Below are 24,817 nucleotides of genomic sequence, written 5' to 3' on the forward strand. Positions count from 1 at the left end.
GAAAAATCAACATGTTCGTGTCCGTTTATGTTTGCTCGTTAAAAATCTAAAAAAACTTACACGTCTCAATTGAAAAAACTCAAACGGTAAAAAATATAATAACAAACTAATATATATGTATTAAATTAAAACTAAACTGCGTCAAAAAATAAAATAAATAATCATAAAATAGCAAAACAATTAAAACAAAAACTTGAATAAACCCTCGTAACACGAGAGGATCAAACTAGTATATAAGATTGTAGTTTTCTTATTTCATAAAAATTAAGGTGAAATCAATATTTTATATTAACCGTCTGATTAGTTTGATCATGTGTATAATAAAAAAAACTAGTATTTTTACTCGTGTTTCGCGACGCTGGCGTGATTTTTAATTTGTGGCATCCGTTTATCAGTTTCAAAGCACAATTAATGGTACGTTATAGAGTTTATTGCATGGTGTTGAGTCATTACTTGGGTCATAAATTATATCACATAGTCCTTTTGTTAGATTGCGAACTTGCTAATGTAGTGTAAGGGTCAAGGGTATACAGATTACACCCCTCAACACCATTCCATTCATTTATCACATCCGCCCCCACCACACCCCACCCCACCAATCATCCAACATCACCCTTCAACCAAAAATATACATCACACTTCATCACTCACCATTCTTCATTTTTTTTAATTTATATATTCAAAATACACCACTCTCCACCAGTGGGCCCCACCTTCAACATTCACTGTCGCGAGTGACCACCCTCAGTGGGCTCAGGTCACAAGTTACCAAAAGGGGGTGGGACAGTGTTTGCTTGAGGCCGATGACGGTTGGTTGGCCATGTGGATGCCACCTAGGATCAGTGGAGGTTGCCCACTAGTGTATACCCCTTAGCCTAGTAGCGGTGCCTCTAGTATACATGCTGCCACCACCACTGTTTGTTGTCTGACCACCGGCGCTGCCACCACCATCGTTGTCGCCTGATCACCACCGCCACCATCGTCGCCATAGCTGCTACAACCATTGTCATTGTTGTCGCCCTCACCATCATTGTCGTCTGACCACCACCACCACCACCATGGTTGTGTCCTGACCACCACCACCACCGTCGTCGTCTGATCACCACTGCCACCATCGTCGCCATAGTCACCACAACCACTGTCATTGTCGTCGCCTCACTATCATCGCCGCCATATCACCAACACCATTTTCGTTTCATGACCGCCACCACCGTCGTCAATGCAATTTCTTTTATTTTGAGATATGGGTATTTTTATCTTTTTTATTTCATTTGTGTGTTTTTTAGCCATCAAGTCATAGCCACCACAACCATTGGTATTGTCGTCGCCCTCACAATCATCCCTGACCATCGTTGCCACCACCACCATTGTCGTTCCTGACAATCACCACTACCACCACTGTTACCGCATGATTGCCACCGCCACCATCGTCTCCATAGCCACCACAACCACTGTCATTATCATCGCCGCTTGACCACCACCACCATTGTCGTTTCCTGACCACCACCACTACCGCCGTCGTCATTGCAATTTCTTTTATTTTAATTTGGTAATTATTTTTTTATTTTGAGATATGGGTATTTTTATCATTTTTATTTCATTTATGCGTTTTTTGTAGCTATCAAAAAAATAAATTAATAATTCATTATATTCTTATATGTTAACCAAATAAGACAATTTGAATGATAATGATCTATTTATATTCACTTGTTCATTTTGTTACCCCCAACCAAACATATCCTAAGTGAATATAAAATAATATGTTCACAACCAACCAACCAACCAACCCCCCCCCCCCCCCTCCTCAATAATAATAATTTAAATTATTGATAGTATTTTGAGGACAAGATTAATGCTCAACAATTTGCTCTCCTTTTGGCAACCTTAGGGGGGAGGGGTGGTGGATGTGATGAAATTTATCATCACACACCCCACCCAATCAAATGGTGTCACATCACAAACCCCAAATCCATCACATGTGATGATTTTTTACTAGGGGTGATGGTGTGTGATGGAATTTTTTTGTTTTTTTTTTGTTTTTTTTTTTTGCAACTTAAAAAAATAAAACAATATTTTACTAGAACTTAAAATAGTTTACTAGAACATAATTCAACTTAAAAAATTAGAAATAAAAAATAAAAGTTACAATAAACGTCTACTCCTCGTCTGAATCCGTAAATTCCAAACCTAAAGAACTTATAAGCTCAACTAGATCCCATCTTAACCGATGATGAATATCTTCATCCCGCAAGTCTAATTGGACATCATCGGGAACGGGAACTTGAGTCGGAGGATCCGGTACCCAATCTGGAGAAATTGCATTTCCATATTCTTTTATTAACATATTGTGTAATATGATGCATGCATACACGTAGCTAGAGATCGTGGGTTTTTTCATTGCACGAACCGGTCGACTAAGTATGCACCATCTACCCTTTAAAACACCGAAAGCTCTCTCGACATCTTTTCTTGCCGATTCTTGCAACTTCTTGAACGCCTTTTCATTTGTCTCGACAGGAAACGGAAAGGCTTTCACAAAAACAGACCATTGCAGGTAGATACCATCGACAAGATAGTAGCCACGTCTGTAATATCTCCCGTTGACAAAATACGGACAGAAAGGTGCGGTGCCATCTGTTACGCTCTGAAACAATAGGGATGTGTACAGAACAATGATGTTGTTGTTTGAGCCGGGAACACCAAAATAAGAATACCAAATCCATAAATCATTTGACGCAACAGCTTCTAGTGAGATAGTCGGTCGTTTGATATATATCACCCCTAACATACGCCCCTCTCAACTCCCGTGGACAATTCCTCCATTCGATATGTGTACAATCGATGCTACCGAGCATCCCTGGAAAATGCCATCTAGCCTCGTGCGCGGCGTAAAGACGTGTAATGTCGCGTCTTGTTGGTTTTCGTAGAAACTCTTTGCCATACAATTTTATAATCGCGTTACAAAAGAATTGTAGACATTCATGTGAAGTTCTCTCAGACATTTGTAAGTATTCATCGAATTGGCCGGGTGGGTTACCTGTCGCTAGTTGACGAATAGCGGATGTGCATTTTTGAAGCGCCGTAAAACTTCGTTTGCCCCTCGCGTCGTAAGATTCTTGAAACCATTCTTCGTTTGCTTCGACGTCGGCTACAATCTTTAAAAATAAAGATTTCGGCAAACGAACGCGTTCCCTAAACGTCTCATCATTGTATTTCGGCTCCTCCACAAAATAGTCGTTCATTAGCACGTCGTGGGCATGTATACAATCACGCTCCACCACTTTTTTCTTTGGATGGCTCGGGCCTTCAAGTTCATTATATAGCAACGGGAACCATTCGAGAATGTCATCGTCCGAAGACGAAGAGCTATCGGTGTCTAAGGGAAGCGAGGGATTCGGAAATGCCATATTTTTTGTTGTGAATGAAGGGGAAGTTTGAGAGTGTTTTTGAGTTGGATTTGGTTTATGTTTTGGTTTTGGTTTTGGTTTATGTTTTGGTTTTGGTTTTATATTGTTTTTTTTTTATTTAAACCCCCCCCCCCCCAACGGCTACTTCCCCTCAACGGTCACTTTTTGCCTTCGAAACCCACCATCACTTGCGTGATGGCCATCACTCAACCATGCCATCACGCGCGTGATGCACCACCGGCGGCGGTGTTGAGTGATGCCATCATGCGTGATGACCCTTCATCACGTGGTGCCCCGGGTGCCCTTAGATTCATTCCAAGATTTGTACCTTGCCACTTTCCGTACACACTTCCATGTTGCGAATATATGGTAGATAACTCTAGACAATTTTGAGAAGTTAAACATAGAAATATTTGTATTACTTTTAAGAAATTTACAATAGAGCTAACACGATATAATCTTGGTGTGTGGCGACGATATAAATCATCTAGTTTCCTCTAGGCCCGTCTTAGTTTCTTCTGTTCTTAGAAGAAACAAATAATTTCTTATATAATTCTTCAAGATAAATGCAATAAAGGTTTGACTGAAGAGATACAAATATGAAAAGTTAATATGCTGTTCCATATTAATATACATAGATTAACAGGACTGGTTTTCAAGTTATGCCAAGGTACATCGGAAGTAATTGAACAAAAAAGGATTATTGAAAGTCTTGCATACTACAAAAGATGAATGTGTGAATTACAAAGAACAAATATGGAGATTACAGTAATTATAATGGTACAAATTACAGAACACATGGAAGTATATACTGCATGTTACACAATCGGTAAAGCTTAATAAATGTACATAAACATATCTCCATACAATTATTAATATTGGATAATAATAAAAATATAAAAAAACCACCAACAGGCAACAGGCAGCAGCTAATAATTGAATAACTTTTGCACTCATTCGGAAAGCTTTTTATGCCTGCAAGGCCTCTTGCTCCTATTCCTCTTTCTTATGTTGCTGCTTTTAACACTTTTAGTATCTCCCTGCCCCTGATGCATTGCATGTATATACAAACAGAAAATTAGGACAATTTACCATCAACATATATACGTGTATGTGTGTAAAAAGGATAGGACATTATGATCGAACCTCGGCATTTCTCTATGGTCCCACATAATTATCATTAGCATGGAGGTGGGGAGTACGAGGCTCTTGACAAATATACCGTCACTGATATATTTGTGTCCATTGGGCACACGAGCACAATCATCAAGGCTAGACATCTTTTATGAATCCAACATATATGACATGAAGTGTGCAACATCAGACTTGTTGCGAGGCTAATATATAGTTCCCACTTGTTTTTCTTTACCCACCTCTTATTACAAAACAGGGTAATATACAAAAAGATGCATAGGCAGTCTTCTAAAACCCCGAGACTAAGATCATCAACATCATAGTCATAAGAGGTGGGTAAATCCAAAGAAATTACAACAAGAAATTCTTTCAAATTCAATTTGCATCATGTATTTCTAAACCCTACAATAACCTTGTAATCATCTGTGCACGGATTATAACCTAAACCCCAGCATACTACTGCCCTAATCATTCCAATTCCATTCATATTAGGCCGATAGGGCAGCGTTGGAAGTTTCTTTTGTTCCGAAAAAAATTTATAAATAGGAAAAATGAAATGGGTGTAAGAGCATTCTTATCCCATCCACCATCTTTAACCTCATAATTTAACAAAAATTCACTACTTTTTAAAATATGCCTCTCATTTTAAAAAACACCACACATCCTAACCTCTATATTTATCTCTACATTCTTTTTTTATTATTTTTTCTCTTTCTATTCATTTACAATTTTAACTAAAGACTATTTTGTCTTATTATACTTTTCGTCTAAAATAATTCTAATAACCTTCAGAAAAATTGCGTTAAACGTTATGCAAGCCTAAAGTCGGCTCGAACTCATATAGTATATTAAACCAAACATTATAATCGATATGCGTTTAAATTTCTTCGTAGGTCCCAATTAACTTCATCCAAAATAGCACTTCATTGAACAACGCTTCAACTGAGTTCCATTTAGGGATGAGCTTGGTACTGTACCGGTACCAAAAATATCGATTCCGAAACAAAACACACACATTAAATTGCAACCTAAAGCACATTGATTTCAAACAAAACAACATTTCAACAACCTTTAATTAAAAACAAAATAAGTCCAGCATCCACAAGGCCAGAAGGCTTTGAATTCATGAAACCCAAAAAATATAAAAGTATAAGGTTAGACAATGCCAAAAAAATCTGTTCTTATGCAATAAGACTTCCATGTAACACCAAAAAGGGGAATACGATTTCTTGTAGCACTAATATATATGCACTATTGTTCGGCCTTTAAAGTTGATTATCTCAATCACGATTGCGTCTCATTATGATTTCTCTTTGAAGTTCCTCAAAATATAGTCGTTGGAGTTCTGTCATAACACTCACGTCCAACATCATAATCCGTTGATCGGATTCATTCTTTGCAAGCTTCGCTTTCTCAGCTTCAATTCTCAATTTTTCTGCCTTCAATCTCATCCTTTCTTCTTCAGCAAGTCTATCATACGCCATCTTCTCGGCCTGAAGGCGATAAAACTCTTTCTCTTGAGCATGTGACTCCTCTAAAAGTGTATACTTCATCTTTCTGAGTTGTTTGATTTCCTCGGTTTGCTCACCTTCAACTTTTCGTGATCGTTTTGTAGCTTTCCTACCCAGTGGTCGATCCAATTCGATAACTTCATTTTCAATTGCATTTCCAGCCTCTGATGGGGTTGTGGTTGGGGTCTGGGATGGGACCGTCATCCTCTTTTTCTTTGACTCGCCCTTCGCGTCTCGTAAAATCCACTTAGGTTGGTCCTTTAATAGGTTCCAACAATGCTCAAACGCGAAGTTGCATTCTTCTTGTTTATGGTACATAAACTTTGCCTTTTCAAACTTGCATTTAAACAAATAAAATACATGTTAGATAAACAAAATAAGTATTTTTATGTTGGTTCGGACTCACTTTGCTTTATTGACACTTAACTTACCCATTAAAAGCAAACTTAATTTAATTTCATGACCCAACTTTGACCCCGACCCGTCAAGATTAACCCAACATTATAAAATACTCACAAAACAAATTAGAGTGTGGAATTTTACCTTATCATGATCGGTTATGCCACTTATATTTAATCGTTCAACTTGATCTAGGCACGAACAAAAAGTATTAGTGGCCTTTTGAATGCTAGACCATCGATTTGATAAAGACTTGATTGACATTTTTTTGTGGTTTCTTTATGTTGCTCGAAGTACAAATAGATATTTTCCCACAATTGAGAGTATTTCTGATTCGTTCCTTGAATGGAATCAAGGCTATGATTAAGCCATGCAGCAACGACTAGCTCGTCTTCTTTAGCGGTGAAGTTCACTCCCCTTTTTGATTTCTTAACACTGTTTGGATTTGTGGGTAAGGGTGGAGAGTCGTCAAGACTCACAATAGAATTCCCACAAAGAAGGTTGGTGTAGGATAAACCTTGATCTTGTGAATCCATGCTCAAAACTAAAATATGATACAAAGATCATTATATTATGATTGATAAAGAAATACGGCATTTTATTGATCATATGCATGCATGTATATATAATCAACCTTGCTTTTTTTTTACTCTCATATCAATCCAAACACATAACATAAAACAATAAATGAATGTGTTCTCTTATCTATTATAAATACCAAATTACTACAAGCTCAAATAGTAGACAATTATGTATGTTCCGTGAGGGCAAATCAGTAGATTTGCATTAGATCAGAAAGCCAAATTTGGCATTTCAGCACTCAGCAGCCCATAAAAAGTAAACCAAACCTTTTTTTTTAAAGAAGTTCACAGCACTTTATTTTAAAAAAATGCCATCCCTCAAAATCACCAACAAAACATATCATCAAACCCAAAATCTTTATCCATCAAGCAAGCAAGGAACTTAATTTGTTAATAAATTCCCAAACTACCCTTCCACACCTTCATAACTGGAAGTGATTTCCAGTTAACCAATTAACCATTCATTGATTGGTCAACTAATTAACCATTCATCTCTGCTGAAACAGAGGTTGAAGAAAGCAGGGGATCATTCATAAAATTAAAGATCGAATCGAAATGTTTGGTTACAATGTAATCATCAAACAATTGATGGATGATATTCAAGTTGTTGGATCATTGACATGGTCCCACCTAGTGCTGGTTATCAATCCCAACTCATATAGTAACAAATTCAAACCTTCAAATTATCAACTTCAACATAAAAACAAATAAAATGATCAAAACTAAAATCGCTTTTTGTATACAACTCTAAACATCTACAAACCCTAAACCCTAATCATGAACCAAATTACAATCCATCAACAAACACCAATAAACCCAAATTACTATCCAAGAACATGGAACCAGAACATCTACAAACCCTAATTAACATCTCTTATCATGCCGGCATATTTGTAAGAACACCTCCAAATCATACTAATAATTTTAATCCTACAATAAACATATTGAAACTGAGATATGGAGAGAGTACCTGCTGTAGCTTTTGTCGATGAACAAAGATTTCTTTGATTTAGGTTTTGCCACCGATTTGTTTCATAGGGAAAGAAGCAAAAAAGGAGAAAGTAGATTAACCTACTTCAGAGTAAGAGGGAAAGGAAGATGGGCGGGAGATGATGAAATTGGCGGGTGAAAGTCCAGGAGTTGAGATAGGGAGGGATACAGTAGCTTTTTATAAATAAAGAGTTACTGTAGCATATTTTTATAAATTAGAGATAGGGTATATGAATAGGGGATTAGATGAAGTGAGAAATTGAAATATTTTTTTAAAATTTAAAGATAGGGGATGTTTTAATGGATGGAATGAGAATGCTCTAATGGCTTACAAGAGAGAGAAATATTTTGGGTTTCAAGGTGTTCCGTAATTTGAATTGGTGGAACCCACCATGATCGCAGAACATGTCAAAAATGGTTTGGTGAGCTGGAAGTTATTTTGGTGTTCCGCCATTTGAAATGGCTGAAGTGATATATTAACCACATGTTCTGCCATTTGAAATGACGGAACGCAAATTTTACCCCTTATAGGTTGCCCCTATTCATTTTTCTCACTTCCACCATTTCAAATGGCGTAAGTGAATAGTATAATACCTGACGTATCTGACGAGGTCTTATTGACCACACTATTCACTTCCGTCATTTGAAATGACGGAAGTGAACAGTACTGACATTTTATGACATTAACATGACTTTTCTGGTACCTTTTTGACCAACTTAAGTTAATTAATGTTATCTTTGTATATATTATTTGTATATATTATGTGTTTCTAATTATGTTTATTATAAAATATTTATTACATGTTTATTATATAAAATAAACACATTAATAGAGAAAATGAAATAATTAAATTACATATTTAAATTATACTTTTTTTAATTTTAATTACCTTTATTTATTTATATATTTATTAAATAAACAAATTAATAAAGAAAAATTAATTACTTATGATATTTTTATTATAAAGTATTTAAAATATGTTGTTCGCTTTCGCTATTTGAAATGGTATGAGTGAATAGTATGCTAAAAAAATAAAAAAATCTTCTCAAATGTGTTTAATGTGATCAAAAAGAAAGCACTGTCATAGAAATGTCAAAAAGTCAGTGTCATAGAAATGTCACTATTTACTTCCGTCATTTGAAATGGCGGAAGTGAATATTGTGGTAAAAAATATACCAGAAAAGTTATGTCAATGTCATAAAATGTAGGTACTGTTCACTTCCGTCATTTCAAATGACGGAAGTGAATAGTGTGGTCAACAAGCCATCATCAGATGTGTCGGGTATCATACTATTCATTTACGTCATTTCAAATGGCGAAAGTGAGAAAAATGAATAGCGGCAGCCTATAAGGGGTAAAATTTGTGTTCCGACATTTCAAATGCGGAACATGAGGTTAATATGTCGCTCCCGTCATTTCAAATGGCGGAACACCAAAATAACCTTTAGCTCACCAGACCGTTTCTAACACGTTCTGCAATCATGGTGGGTTCCGCCATTTTAAATAGCGAAACACCTAGAAACCTAAAATATTTTTCTCTCTCCTATAAACCATTACACCCCTTTCATTTTTCCTATTTATAAAAATTTTCCTTTTGTTCCTAGTGGAAGGATTAATTACTACAAGCTTAACACCTCTAGGAGAAAACATACAAGGCCATTACAAGAACCAACAATACGAATTATCTATAGGGAGGGCAGTGGGTCGGGTTTGGGTCGGGCTTTGGTATTCCCAAACTAATACCCGCTTATGAAAGTCCATCTCAAACCCGTCGGGTTTTAATCGGGTAATTACCCGTCGGGTTTTGGGTTTTTCCATTGGGTTTCGGGTTTCTTTTCGGTTTTGATAAAATACTCGTCGGGTATACCCGGCTCAAAACCCGCTAGGTTTCTATCGGGTTTTGACAAAATATAACTAATCGATTACAAAGATGGTCACCATAAAGATTAAATGTCTCAAATAATTGAAATGAAAAGTTCCGACAAATAATATATTTGGAATATAGTATATATAATATAACAAGCTATATCGGGTATATAATCGGGTAAATGAGTTTATGTTATCGGGTAATCATGTTGGGCAATCGGGTATATTTGAAATCCAAACCCGCAAAAAATTTCAAAACCAATCTCAAACCCATCCCAAACCCTAATGGGTCGGGTATTACCCGTCCTATTTATATCGGGTTTCGGGTTTTCCCATCGTGTTCGGGTTTCATTGTCATCCCTAATTATCTTGTTGTAACAACACCAATTGCCCATAGGCATAGTTCTAGATATACGAATTATGTCGTCGTAACGAAACAAACTCCAAGACCAATTTTTATAATGGCAGATCCTTCTATGTCCAAGCTGACGATTGTCACGATCACTCTTGATATTATGTGTCAAGTGAGCTTTAACAAAACGATGAGTGATATAAAAGAAAGCCATGTCTTACACACACTCTTGCAACGGATTAGATTTTAACATCCAATTGTACCGGTATCTATTCAACCACATCAAATGCTGGCTCTACCATGATTCCTAATAGCGGATCGATCGAATCAAAAGTGGGCAATGAGTTAGGTTTAGATTATATATATTTGAATGTTATAATCCCCAGCCCAAGCCTGCTTCATTCTATTATTTTTTCGGGGGATTTTTCGTTATTGTTATATCCATAACAGTCAACAATGGGAACTTCTATCAATTTTCAATTTTGTTTGTGGTATTCTTATTTCGAAAAAATTAAGTTAACCGAAATTAATAAATTTGTTGATTTAAAAGTGCATTTGTTACTTAATTCCATCTTTATATATTTTGTGTTTATTATCTGATTAGTTTGGTTATTTATAATAAGAAATTACACAATATCAAATTAATAAAACGGTCATTCCCACTTTGATGGGGTGTTAAGATGTGAAATAGGAGGTCATGAGTTTAAACCTTGTAAAATGCAAAAAATTTAGTTCAAATTTTTTTTAATTAATAAATCAAATAAAGCACTACAAAAAATCAGGGTATTAACATGCTATAGTGGTGATACTTGCCTTTTGCGACTATTGCACGTTGTCGCCGCAAATACACCGGTTCGTGCATGTGCTACTAGAAGGGCTGCTCTTGGCCCTTCATAAAAAGAGGATCCAAGGGCACACATCTCCCGGACCTTGTCTCTCTTCTTCTCATTCTCAATATAATATGTCTTTTTTATACATAACCCATCTTTTTGGACGACTTCATCCGCCACTGTCAACCATCTACATCCGCTACCGTCAATCACCATCGTACGGTGAAGCTCAAGATCTGTCCACTGTGGCAATTAGAAGACTCTGGTGAAACTATGGCCACTTGTTTCTATCTCGTGTAATTTTATATAAACTAATGAAATGTAACAATGATTTTAGTGAGAAGTTTATCGTGTTTTATTACATTTTTAGTTCAATTTAATTAATAACAAACTCTCATGTAAATTAATTGTGTTTTTTTGCGTAAGAAATCTGGAACTCCGTCTCTGATATATATATATATATATAGGCATTAGCAGCGACATCAATACACACAAATTAAAGTATCGTCGTGACTGGGTTAGAGATGTGTTATGGGATGTGCTTAGACGTGCCGGGATCTCAGCCAAGAAAGAGGCACCTGTTAACTTTTTGACTGATCCGCGTGAGGGAAGATCTACCCCGCGTCCTGCGGATGTTCTTGTGTTTGGCTGGGCAGGGGGTAAGCATGCGTGTGTTGACCTCACTGGGGTGTCCCCGTTGGTGGGGCTGAGAGACAGTGGCTTCGTACCAGGACAGGCGGTTTTGAGAGCGGAGTCTAGGAAGGTTGCTAAGCATGAGACATCGTGTTTGGAGAATCAGCACGTGTTCATTCCATTTGCCTTTGACACTTTTGGATCCCTAGCTCCCGAGGCGGTTCGCTTCTTGGAGCGGGTGCAGAAGGTGATCCACAGTGACTCGCAGAGCCCGAGGAACCAAGGATTTATATTTAGTAGAATAGGCTTTGCGATTCAAAAGGGGATAGCGGCGCAGCCTGTTGCTCGCTTACCCATTATCCAGATATAGTTCGGTTTGTGTTATATATAAAAGGATCAATATTTATTAAAAAAAAAAAATTAAACCTCGACCTAACCCGTCATAAGATGATCTACAATATTCTTAATACCCACAAGCGTGCTCAAATAGCTGGCACTTCAAATTTTCAAGTATTTCTTCAAAAACACCTATTTATCTCTATCTCTATCTCTATATCTACAGTGATCAGCCTTATATTTCCATATCATCACCACTTTTTAGCTTGGGTTCTAGCCCTTCACCAGCGTGAAGCAACTATTTCTAGTTTCTCAACGTGATGCCGAGCTGCATTTCAGCTGGGCTTAATTTAACAGCTTTCACATGTAAATGTACAACAAAAAGGTTGTTTTAACGATGTTCATAATATGCGAATTGTGACTTTCTATCTGCTTATTAATGTTTGGACAAGCTTGTCGCGCCGCGGATCCTTGTGCTTATGATCAGGGAATACGTACTGTAATACAATGCCTTTTATATGTGTGTTTGAGATTACATATGTTTTACAGAGATCGGTTGCAATCTGGCTATTGAGATATAAGATATTATCATATCAGATTCAGCTAAGGATTAATTATCTTTTGGTTTCTAGGCCGTAGTACTAGTTATGTAGCTAGCTTTCTTGCACACTTAAATAATAAGAAAAAGCGCTTGCATAGATAAATATGAACATTGTACAGCGTAGTTATATAATACGTAAATATACACACATATCTTTGCCCAAATTAAGTACGTGTGCTCCATTATAATGACGTATTAATCGCATGGAAAATCAATTTCCAGAACCAGCCTGTTAAATACTTAAATATGTGACTCTGTCAGGCCGGGTCAATAAAAATCAATTGACACTCCATCCAATATTAAAACTTGTCCCACAACTAACTTTGTCTAGAAAGTCGTTAGGAAGTAGGTAGCTTCGCTCAATTGATTCTATAACTCACCATAGCAAGGTAAGCTGCTCTGTCTGAGTCGTTACTAACAACCGAGAAGCCAGTCTCTCAGCTGATAGCTCATCGGATCATGCAGCTCCTGATCTGGTCATAGAAAGAAGGAAGTCCGAACTCAAAGCCAGTGTCTGAGCCAGCTGTCCTTAGTAGACTGGAAGCCAGATAAGGAGGTCAACCATGTTTTGTTCTAATTTCTTAATTTCACATTTAACTATAAAATTCGGCTTTACCCTGAAACTGGAGATAACTTAGAGGCGTTTAAGGGCTTCGTACGGCTGTGTTGGGCTAGCTGGCGGTGACCTTTAGTCATTGGGCCACGGGCCACCCCGTACGAAGTAACTAGGCATTCTATGTTTGTTGGTCGTTCAAAAAAAATGTGGGCGGCTTAATACATACGTTAATTGTATGTTACAAACCTTGAAAGAATGTTTCTCTCTCTCTCCCCCTCGACCTCGACCTCGACCTAGATATGTATTTTCTTCCATATATAACTTATGCAAGATATGTATATTATTATAGACAATTTAATTAATGTGTTATCGCGAAAACAAATATTCAGCGTCTAGTTTACCCAGGCCTGTCTCAACGTTCTCGGATGCTTAAAACTAACTATAAAATGTTGAGGCCTTTTATTTTCTTTTCTTTATGTGTATAGCGCTAGAGAGTATACAAGAATTACAGAATATGGATGATATGCCGTGATAATGGATATGAAGCAATCATTCTTAGCTTATGGCTCATAATTGAGTTACTAATTCTAAAAGAACTCTACTTTCAAAATCTCATAATACATAACTCTTATTTAAGATGGAAGCCCTATAAATTTTGAGGCCTAAAGCCATTGCCTCATTTAGCTTACCCACGAGATGGCCCTGAGTTTACCCTTTAATATAAAAGTAAAATAGACAAGTTTTATATATGTCCTGAAGAAAAAAAAATCTATAACTTTGTTTTTGTCCTCCGAATCCTAGATTAATGCATAGTTCACCACAAGAATAGGTGCGTGACACTTAGCGACGACATTAAATAAGAAGCCTACAGCGACGACGCTATAAGGTGAAGCACATGTTTTCTGGCGACCTATCCCGATGGCATAGTTTTTCGTTATTTAATTTTGAGCAGACAATCATGACTTATTGTTCAACCTTAACTATTGATTTCTCCAGCACTTGAAGGCGACACATTAAAACTTAAAAGTCATAACTTATAATACTAGATACAACACTTAAAAGACGTTAACGTTGTTTCTTTCCACAGACAAGTTAAATTATATATGGGCCAGATTTTGTTATTCACACGGAGGAATTATGAATAGGGTATTTTGGTATTATAATTAAAGTAACCTTTACAATCACACACGATGCAGACTAATAATTAAACGCGTCCAAACAGAGATGTAAATTATTTTTCAAACTCGTATAACAATTTTCGTGTATATTAATTATTTTATAAAATGTTCTTGGCAATTTAAAATATTGATTTTAATTACAAAAAACATGTAAATACCTTCAAAATAAGTTTGTCATTAAATTAAGTTTATGTCATTAAATTTAAAAAACTCTCGAATCCTGATTTCGACCGGATTTTACCAGAGCATTAAAACCTGTCGTGCCTTCGGACGGAGTGAGCCAACTGGGTTTTACCGGGATCGCCAAGCAAAACTCGGATGCCAGCGTGGATCCCGAACATGTCAACATTTTGACTTGGAAGACGAAATTCAATGTTAATGCGTCTACCAAGACAAAATTTAAAAAGCTCGAATCTCAAGAAAAAGAAAATATGGATTGGCCAGATAAGAAACATTATTAAAACAGTCTTGGTGGATTGTTTTTTGAAAAGTGGATTTAGTTAGGAATATAGTCGGAACAGACGAGATTTTTAAAAATCTCGTCTGGTGTGTCAGAACCTTTACAAGTGTCAACTTTTGATTGGATTACAAATCTCGTCGTTTATTTTCTTAAAGCGTCTGGTCAGTACATATTGCATGGGTTACTATAGGAATGTGGATCCATTTAAGATCTTTTTTTTTCTCTCTCCTATTTAGAATCATTTTGGGAATTATCTCATATATATATATATATGGATCAATAATAATATTAACATTATTCATTACCATTTAATCAATGCAAATTAAGATCACTTACCTAAAAAAGACACCACCTTATATATACATTTACAAATACAAAATTTAATCAATGTTTTACAAAAGTCTTTCTCCAAAAAATAAAAAATAAAATTGGTTTTAAGAAATGAAAGTTATTTGTCAATGGCATTATTTCCATTTTCTATTCTACTATTATAAGAAATATTAATGGACAAGAAAACACATAAATTAAAACCTTAGTCAAGTGGATTGTGTCCATTTGTGTGGAATACACAAAATAATTGTGGAAAATAAATAATTATAATATCTAAGTTTTGATTTTACATGACTTGTATTATTTAAAATATCCTAACCGGGCCACTCAAGCTCGACAGTCGACACTATATATACGGTTAGCTTCTAAAGCTCAAAACACAAATTCCATCAACGAACTTAACGTTATGGCTTTCAATCTCCTACTACTCGCTGGTTTACTCATTAACATTTTCCTTCTCACGGGTAATAAATTTCCCTCTATATATGCATAGATATGTCTGCTTAATTTACTATATGTGTATGTCCGTAACTTATTAAATATGCTAATTAGAAGACGTATATTACCTCTTGAAAGTCAAGACTCAAACTTATGTTAATGCTTGCCATATCATGTTGGTAAGCGGAGTTATGGATATATTCATATATCTCAATATCCATTTTGCTAAATATACAAATATATGACTTGGTATTTGGTTGTACGTGTCTAGATTTATGCATGACATCAGATCGAGTAAACTATCGATTAAATATATGATTTTAGGATGTAATCATTTTCATACCTCCATAAGATATATTTATAACCAAACGCTAATAAATGGAGCATTGTTATTAACTTATTACTTGATGCAAAACAGATGCACAATCAGTAGGTGTGTGCTATGGAGAACTTGCCGAACGTTTGCCCACCGAACAACAAGTGGTAAACCTTTACCGAGCCAATGGCATAACAAGGATGCGAATCTACGCTCCAAATCCAGCCACTCTTCGAGCCCTTGGGGGAACCAATATCGGACTCATTCTCGACGTACCTAATGGTGACCTTGAGTCCCTCAACAATCCAAATGCCGCAACCACTTGGGTTAGAAATAACATCTTAAGTTACCCGAATGTAGGATTCCGATACATCTCTGTGGGAAATGAAGTCGATCCAAATAACAAGGACACTCGTCAGTTCGTCGGGTTTGTACTTCCAGCAATGAGAAATGTTCAAAACGCCCTTAGAGACTTAGGCCTTGCTGACCGAATCAAGGTCTCAACCGCAACCTACACGGGCCTGTTAAAGAACTCATATCCACCGAGTGAAGGCGTATTTCATGATAACGTGTTGAATTATATCCAACCAATTATCGCATTCCTAAATCAAAACGGTTCACCAATGCTTGCTAACATCTACCCTTACTTTGCTCATATTGGTCCACCCGCGTTGCCTGATCTTCCATTCGCATTATTTACCCGAACAACACCCGCTTATACTGATCAAAATCGACCGTACTCTAACCTTTTTGATGCCATGTATGATGCCCATTATGCGGCTCAATCACGTCTTGGTGGAGGCAATATTGAGATAGTTGTGTCCGAGAGTGGATGGCCGTCAGCAGAAGGACCTTTTGCGTCAATTGAAAACGCTGAAACTTATTATAGAAATTTGATTTCACATGTGAAGAATTCGAATGGGACGCCCGCTAGGCGTGGAAGATCCATAGAGACGTATTTGTTTGCAATGTTTGATGAGAACAAGAAACAAGGAGCCGCGAGTGAGCAGCATTTTGGGGTTTTCTCTCCTGATCAACGATCCAAGTATCAACTGAGGTTTTGATTACAAAAATTATTTCTATGTACGTTTAGGTTTAAGTTTAAGTTTGATGTTATTTTGAATTTGAATAAAAGTGCTACTATATGCACTGGGTCAGTTTGTTATGAGTCCGGGTCTTATGTACGTTAAGAATCGAATCTTGTATGCCTCTCTATTTAAATAAGAAAGTTTGTTTAATTTTCATTCAATGAATGCAATTATCATCTATTAATCAATCTATAAGCTTCAATATTTATGCGTTTACTTCCTTATTATCCATCTGATACGGTCACGTGTTTTGTTTTGTCACAATACTACTATAAATAGGCAAATGCTACCAAAATGTGCAACCAACAAAAACGGTCACAAAGTTGATTAGTTAGCCATTGTATTTATGACCAAAATCAAAATGATCACAACTATTGGGGGCCTTTATATTTTTAATTTTTAGGTCCTGAAGCCCTAGCTTCAGGCCTGGTTCTTGGGTTGTGCAATCCGTGCAAAAACCGAGGACCAAAAGATCAAAGGGCCCAAAGTGTAACAACGTGAAAATTTCGAGATCAAAGTATCAAACTTTCCAAAGTCTAGGGACTGAAATTGCCAAATTCCAAAGTTGAGGGTCTAAAAAGTAAATTATGATTTCCCTTACACATTGCGGTACGCGACAGGTCAAAAGAAACACCCATCGCGGTACACGATGAGGTGTCTGACAGCAAGACACGTGATGACACGTGGCATGACGTCCGCCACGTGTCAACACGTGGCAGACCTGTTGGGTGACTCACCTGGGCTACGTCGCGGTACGCGACGGGTACCCAGGGTGCTGGCGCGGTACACGATGGGACACCAGATGATGTCTATAAATAGCAAGGTCTGGGTTTCATTCTTGCCATCCCACAAATCAGTTCTCAAGTCTCTCTCTAGCTTCTCACTAAAACCCGACAACCATATACTCAATCCACCTCGATAAACGTGCCATATTTCATCGTAAAGCGTGTCCCGAACCTTCATTTGTGTACCGACGTTTCCTTGAAGTGTGTGTCACCCTCCACCCACATACGATCAAAAGTGTTGTTGTAATGGCGAAGAATCTCGTAAAGCGTGTCAACGAGTGTTGAAGCTTGACGTTATTATTTGACGATCAAGAAAGAAGCGGCGTTGGAGTGCTGCTCGAGTCCCAAGGGTTTCTATACGCCATTGAGGTTAGGCGTAATAATGAATTCAATATAATATAATATTATATTAAAGGCTTAAGCCTTAAGTCGAGGTTATACTCAATACCTCGATAAAAGAGAAATAAACATAACAATGAAATGAATAAAAGATTGATTATTGAATATGATGAATACGTATATATGTGTCTAAGTATATATGTATACTCTTTGTTATGAAATATTATTTAATGAATAATGAGTATTCTTAAATAATAAAAGAAAAAGAATACGTTTCTTGGAGAAAAAGAAACGTCGGGTTTTTAATATAAACTAAAGGTTTATAATTTACTTTTAAACTAAAGGTTTTCAAGTAAAAGAAAATGAACTAAAGGTTCATCGATGTTGAGATATAAAATAAGACTAAAGGTCTTAAGCCGGATCGTGTATCCGACTAACAAATATTTATACTCGTACTATAGGTGCGAGATAAATAAGGGAAAGACCCTTGGACGGTGAGTGAAGCCGATCCTAAAGAGATAAGGTGAATACGCCACCAAACTTTTACTTATTTTAAAATGAGTCGACTTGTTTTATGAAATTGTTTACAAGGAACTATGTGTTCCTAAAACCGTTATAAATAAAGGGTATAAACCTATCCCTCAGGCTGTGGTATACGTATGTCTGGATCCTTACATAGGTGGTACTATGCGATGTATGGGCATGATCGCACCACCCTTGGTCGTATGATGCTCTCCTACAGGGAGTACGACCGTTGTGTATATTTACGGGTACTTAACTAAGTCGAACGTTGCGGTGTTTGCTGAGGTGACCTAGAGTAGAGGCTCATATTTATAATGTGTTATTTGACTTTGTTATCCTAAGCCACGTTGGGCCGAGGCAGACGTAGTCTCGAGGGGTAATAAAGTAGAAGAAAATATTTCTGCGTCTGCGTATTCACCAGCATTCGTTGCTGACGTATTTTCTTACATTTTGCAGGTGAACAATGATAGCGCTTGGAATGACGAAGTGCTACGAATATCCGATGGCTCGGATTTATTTTGTATAAGTTTAATATGGTGGTTTGTAAACATAAACAAGTAATATTTTTGTAACAACTTAAACGGGTATTTTATTATTCCCGTCTTTTGAATGTGTATATAAATTACACTTTCGATCCTTAAAGTTTTATAAGTCTTCCGCAAATTAACGCAACTCTGATTTATTTACAAATACGATACCAACTATTGGGTCGTACTCCTAGACCCTAGATGAGGGTGTGACACAAAGGTTTCTTAACTTCTATATATATCACTATATGAGAGCATGAGGCCAAAACCTGATACGTATAACTTATTAATTCAGAAACACACGAATGTGAGGAAGAAATGGTGGTTTACCTTCTAGTTGGATTTTTAGTCTTTTAAGGTATAATGAGTGTCTGAGTATAATAATGTATATTATAATTTATAAATATATTAACATATATGAAATAGTTATAAAAAAAATTATTATGACGGGTTACAATCATATATATAATCGGGTACATGGGCTATGTAATCGATAATCGGGGCAGGTAATTGAGAGCTTTGCTCCCCAAAACGTTAGGAGAACCTCAAAATCCGCTTAATTAGGTTGATCATTTTCATACACTACTTTTGTTTTGTTTATTATATAAAAATTGGATTCATATTGTTGTTTCTTATATATAATTGATGATCTTATATTATAAGGAAGATGCCCAACTTTCATTTCGCACGAGGCCTAAATTTTATTTATCGTTCTCGGGGACGGGCCTGCCTAGCTTGGCCCAATAAAGCTATTGGGCCGGCCCTGAGTTCATGCATACACCAACCGATCTTAATTTATTTACATGCAATTAGACGTTTATTAAGATACTTGCATGGAACCATGCACCATAGGCTACTAGCTAATCCGACGTAACTTGCCTTTGCATCTTTCACGCTTTCACCGATGCAGATTGGGCAAGTGATAAACAAACCTATATATACCATCGAATACATAGTTTACATCGGATCAAACCCGGCTAATTTCGTGGAGCTCTAACATCAGCCAAAACTACCCGTTTCTCAACGAGAGTTTAGTTCCGGTTGTCGCCTCTATAAGAACCGAAGTGCAATGGTTAATGGCCTTACTATTCAAACTTGGTTACATGTCTACTGTTAATTACACCGCCAATATGCTACGACATCTTAAGTGTCACACACTACTCGACTAATCTGGTTTTCCACTCATTCATGAAGCGTCTCGCCTTAGATTTTCATTTCTGTGTGAAAAAGTACAAGACGGTTCCATGCAGGTGACTCACACTTCTGGTGACAACCAACTAGCGGATGCACTAACTAAACCGTTACTTAAAAGCACGGCCAGCTCCGAGAATGCGAAAAAAAATTGGGCCAAAAACGAAATTTTTTGGACCCTAAGTAAAAAAAACATGTTGGTTTTTAAATAATTCAATTTTAAATGGGTGTACTTGATTATGATTTGAGTTGTTTAAAAAACTTTTGTATAAAAATAAGCTTAAAATGCCTCAAATAAAACTATAACCCACAAACTTTTGGTTAGATGTCATACCCCTTTGCCACTAGACCAAGCTAGTGGTTATGTAATTGTACGGTCCTAACGGGGTGTCAGGCATGTTTAAAAATACATATATGTAAAAAAAATAAAATTCGGGTCTAGCGGGGTGTCGGGCATATGACCGTCGACTACCCCGCCACCCCCCTTGGCCGGCCATGCTTAAAAACCACTACGAAGCTACCAGTCTTTTTATCTAAGACTGGACTCATCACAATATCGTTCATTTTGCGAGTTATATTAGAACCCAATATGATGATTCCCTCCAAAAACATATAAATGCAATTTTAATTATTTTAAGTGTTGTATTTATAAATAAGATAGCTTCTTTTTGTTTTCCTAAATTGTTGTAACAATTCATAGTATTTAAGATTAATATCTTCCAAACTAATGAATTATTTATAATGAGAATCTCTATTAAATATTAATCAAGATCAGTATAATAATCAAGTCAAGTTAATAATGCGTGTTTACACAACTCAAATTTTTTATGCACATAAGATATAGTCTATATTCAATGTGTGAACAAATAAACTAATGGGATAAAAGTTATTGTCCTTTGGTGTTGATTTAAAACATCTTGTTTAATTGGTGGCCTACTTGAAAATAAAATAACTAGAATGTTTAATTATGTCATTTGTTTGTAATTAAAACTAACGACTTTATAACACTTGCATGTTATATTGTTTTTAATAAGCATTTGATTACCTTATGTTTATCATTAGTTAACACATCATCGTAGACAAGTAACGTATTGAAAATCCAAACATACGTCTACATACGATTTTTTTTAGTTTTGTTAATTCATCTTGTGCTTTATATGTGTAACTTGGATCGATGCACATACTAACGATATAATCCAACATCTTGATTAAATGTGGAGCATCGTCATTCAGACGTCAAAATGTTAAACATCAATTTCTTCGCTATATATATAGCAACACTTCCAACCAGATTTTTATTTATTGCACAAGAAGCTTAAACATAAATAATTTCGTGATATACTTACACAATCGGATGAATTACCTATGAGAGAGTTAATATCATCACACGCTACGATTTTTATATAAAACATCAAACATCATTTGGAAGAATACCTCTTACATATACAAGTTGCTATATTTAATTTATGTTTCATAAAATTCGTTTAAATACATTAATTTACATAAAATAATTATGTTTGGATTATTGTATATGATAACTTCCAACATATATATGATACTTTTTTTGGACCAAGTAATCCGGTCAAATTAGATCGTCATTTGGTTATGTCGAAAACTTCTTATTTGGTGGCCTACTTGGCTGAAAAAATTTTTAAACTCAAATGTTTTGCTTGCCGATCGATTATGTGTAATTAATAAAAAAACTGAATTTCTAGCTTTTTTCTATTGGACTATATATTTTAAATTTTTAATTAGGGTTAAATTATAAGAACAGAAGTATGTTTTTAGTTAATTAAATTTAGACAGAATTACAGAAATTGTTCTTTATGTTTACCCCAAATTTCACTGGTGATCCTTTATCTTTCAAATTGATGATTATTGTCCTTTACGTTTAAAAATGTCACACATTTTGTCCTTTAGGCCTAACCCTGTTAAAAAATCTCGTTAAGTTGAATCATGTGCTGCCCGGGTATTATTGTAATTTTACAATATTAAAAAAAAACATTTTAGTTTTATTCCAAAACTCATCATCTTCTTCTTCCTCTTCATAATACCCCTTCTTCCAACCTACCTTCAATCAAACACCCCTATGAATTCATCCACTGCCACCATAACTTCACCTCCGGCGAGCCACCACCACCGTCTTCTCCGGCAAGCCACCGACACTGCCACCAGAACCACCATACACCATGAAGAGGTATGTACCCGCCTTAACATCGAGCGGGGCGGGTCAACCCACAAGATATAGACAAGATGCTTGAAATCAAGATATCATGAAGGCACAAAGCCAAAACCTATGCGCATGGCGCATATCACATATGCTCACGCGTATCACATGATCACGCACCATATATGCTCACGCATATCACATCTGCGCGTGGCGCATCTGCGCGTGGCGCATATCACATGCTCACGCATCATATATGCTCACGCATATCACATCTGCGCGTGGCGCATATTACATATGCTTGCGCATATCACATCTGCGCATGAAACATCTGCGCGTGAGAATAAAGAGAAGACCTCGCGCATCCTCAGGATAGGCGCATATCACACATGCACATAATCAACCTCGTCCTTATCCAAATCAGGATAAGGACAACCTTGATTGTGCTCGTCAGACAACCTTCCAGAAGGTATCCTTTAAGGAATAAGAATATGCTGATGTTGACAGCTGCCAATGAAAGGTGGACAACTCAGCAAAACCCATGTGCTACCACGTGATTGCACATGGGTCAGGTGAAATACCTGGGTCAGAGAATAATCAATGAAAAAGCACCAGGTGTCCTAAGGACACGTGGCGCAAAGCAATAGGAGAAGGCCAAAAAGGCCCTAATGGGATCTGAGCCCAATCATTGAAAACCCTAACACTATAAATACCACACCACCTCCACAAGGGGAGGTAAGCAAGAAAATACATTCCAATTCCTTACTCACTCTCAGATTATTATTATCTTCTCCTACAATCTCTTATTCTCACACCGGAGGGTTACCCCAAAGAGGACCCCTCTGTCCCTTTCTGAGGGGTAAGTTCACGGTGCTGCTCGTTTTGTAGGTGGAAGAATTCATAGTCCGGAGAACCATCGGTGAAATAGCATACTCGTACCCGAGGAAAGTTGATCGTCTACCAGTGAGCCGATCCACGTTTCTTCACACCATTCCCTCTCTCTCTCATCCACCAACACTACCACCACTGTCGTCCGATCAAAACGAAACCCAAATCAAAATCCATTAGCATATTTTGGTAAACGGAACCTAACAGAGCCCCATTCATCATCCTCGGCCAAATCGGAAGCCTATCAAAGTTCATTCATCCTATTCCGGCCAAATCGGAAGCCTAATCAAAGTTCATTCTTTCGATTCCGGCCAAATCGGACCCTTAATCAAAGCTCCATTAAAGTATTACGACTCGATCTACCTGAAACCCACGTTCCGTAAGGTGTTTCTCGCTGCCGTCGCAAACGCCTCTGTAACAGCGATAACATAAAGGGTTTAGTTCCAACCACCCTTTAGCACCAGCAACCATCACCCCCGCCTGCCGCCACCGTCACACCACTGGCGGTGGCGCGACAGTTGTGAATCCCTCCGATGGTGTTTCCGATTGCTGTAAATACTTATGTTGTGGGCTTCGATTATCCGGTGGGGTTGGTACTAGCCGGGGAGTGGCGACGACGGAAGTAAAACAAATTAAGGTATATCCCAGATCTTCAATTTTTGACCCCAAAATCACACCTAGGGTTCTTCACTATTTGGTTTTGGTTTTCACGAACAAGGATGAAAATTAAAGTGTGGCCATGAGTTCTTCAAGATATTGGTTTGGTGGGTTCTTTACGATCTGGATTTTAATGATTGGAAAGAGGAGAAGATGCAGGAGAGATGGTGACGGTAGTGGGTTTGTTAGAGAGAGAGAGAGACTTTTGTTTTTTATAATTAGATAAACATAAATTTTATTGTCAAAATGATTTTTTTAAATACACTGATAAATCGACTATTGTGCAAGTCACGTGATCTTATTTAACGCTCAAAACTAACTTGTTAGAGTTAAAGAACAAACGCTGTTACATTTTTAAATGTAAAGGATAATAAACATCAATTTGAAAGATAAAGGACCAGTGAAATTTGGGGTAAACATAAAGGACAATTTTTGTAATTTTGTTGTCTTAAATTAAAAATGATCATTTTTACCCATTTAACTAAAAATTCTATAAAGATAACCAATATTAAAAGCATTAAATTTCTTATTTATACATTATCAATATTGTATCTTTATTTTTCTTAAAAGCATTAAATTTCAACTCTGTACATTATCAATATTGTATCTTTATTTTTTTAAAAGCATTAAATTTCACATTTATACGGTATCAATATTGTATCTTTGTTTTTTCAAAAGCATTAAATTTCATATTTATACATTATCAATATTCTCTCGAAATATGAGATTTAGCA

At 36.6% G+C, this 24,817-nt stretch overlaps 1 protein-coding gene across 1 annotated transcript; it reads left to right on the forward strand.

Annotated features, from left to right (window-relative positions):
- The first annotated feature begins 15,552 nt into the window (after positions 1–15,552).
- On the forward strand, positions 15,553–17,011 carry LOC143545307 (glucan endo-1,3-beta-glucosidase-like). Its single transcript, XM_077037227.1, has 2 exons — positions 15,553–15,629; positions 16,022–17,011. The coding sequence occupies exons 1-2, from the start codon at positions 15,572–15,574 to the stop codon at positions 16,981–16,983; spliced, it is 1,020 nt and encodes a 339-aa protein (XP_076893342.1). The 5' UTR covers positions 15,553–15,571; the 3' UTR covers positions 16,984–17,011.
- Positions 17,012–24,817: the final 7,806 nt, after the last annotated feature.

The sequence above is a fragment of the Bidens hawaiensis genome, unplaced genomic scaffold (assembly GCF_021521415.1).
Source record: "Bidens hawaiensis isolate Kalapana, Puna unplaced genomic scaffold, B.hawaiensis_p1.1 tig00013897_1, whole genome shotgun sequence".
NCBI lineage: Eukaryota > Viridiplantae > Streptophyta > Magnoliopsida > Asterales > Asteraceae > Bidens > Bidens hawaiensis.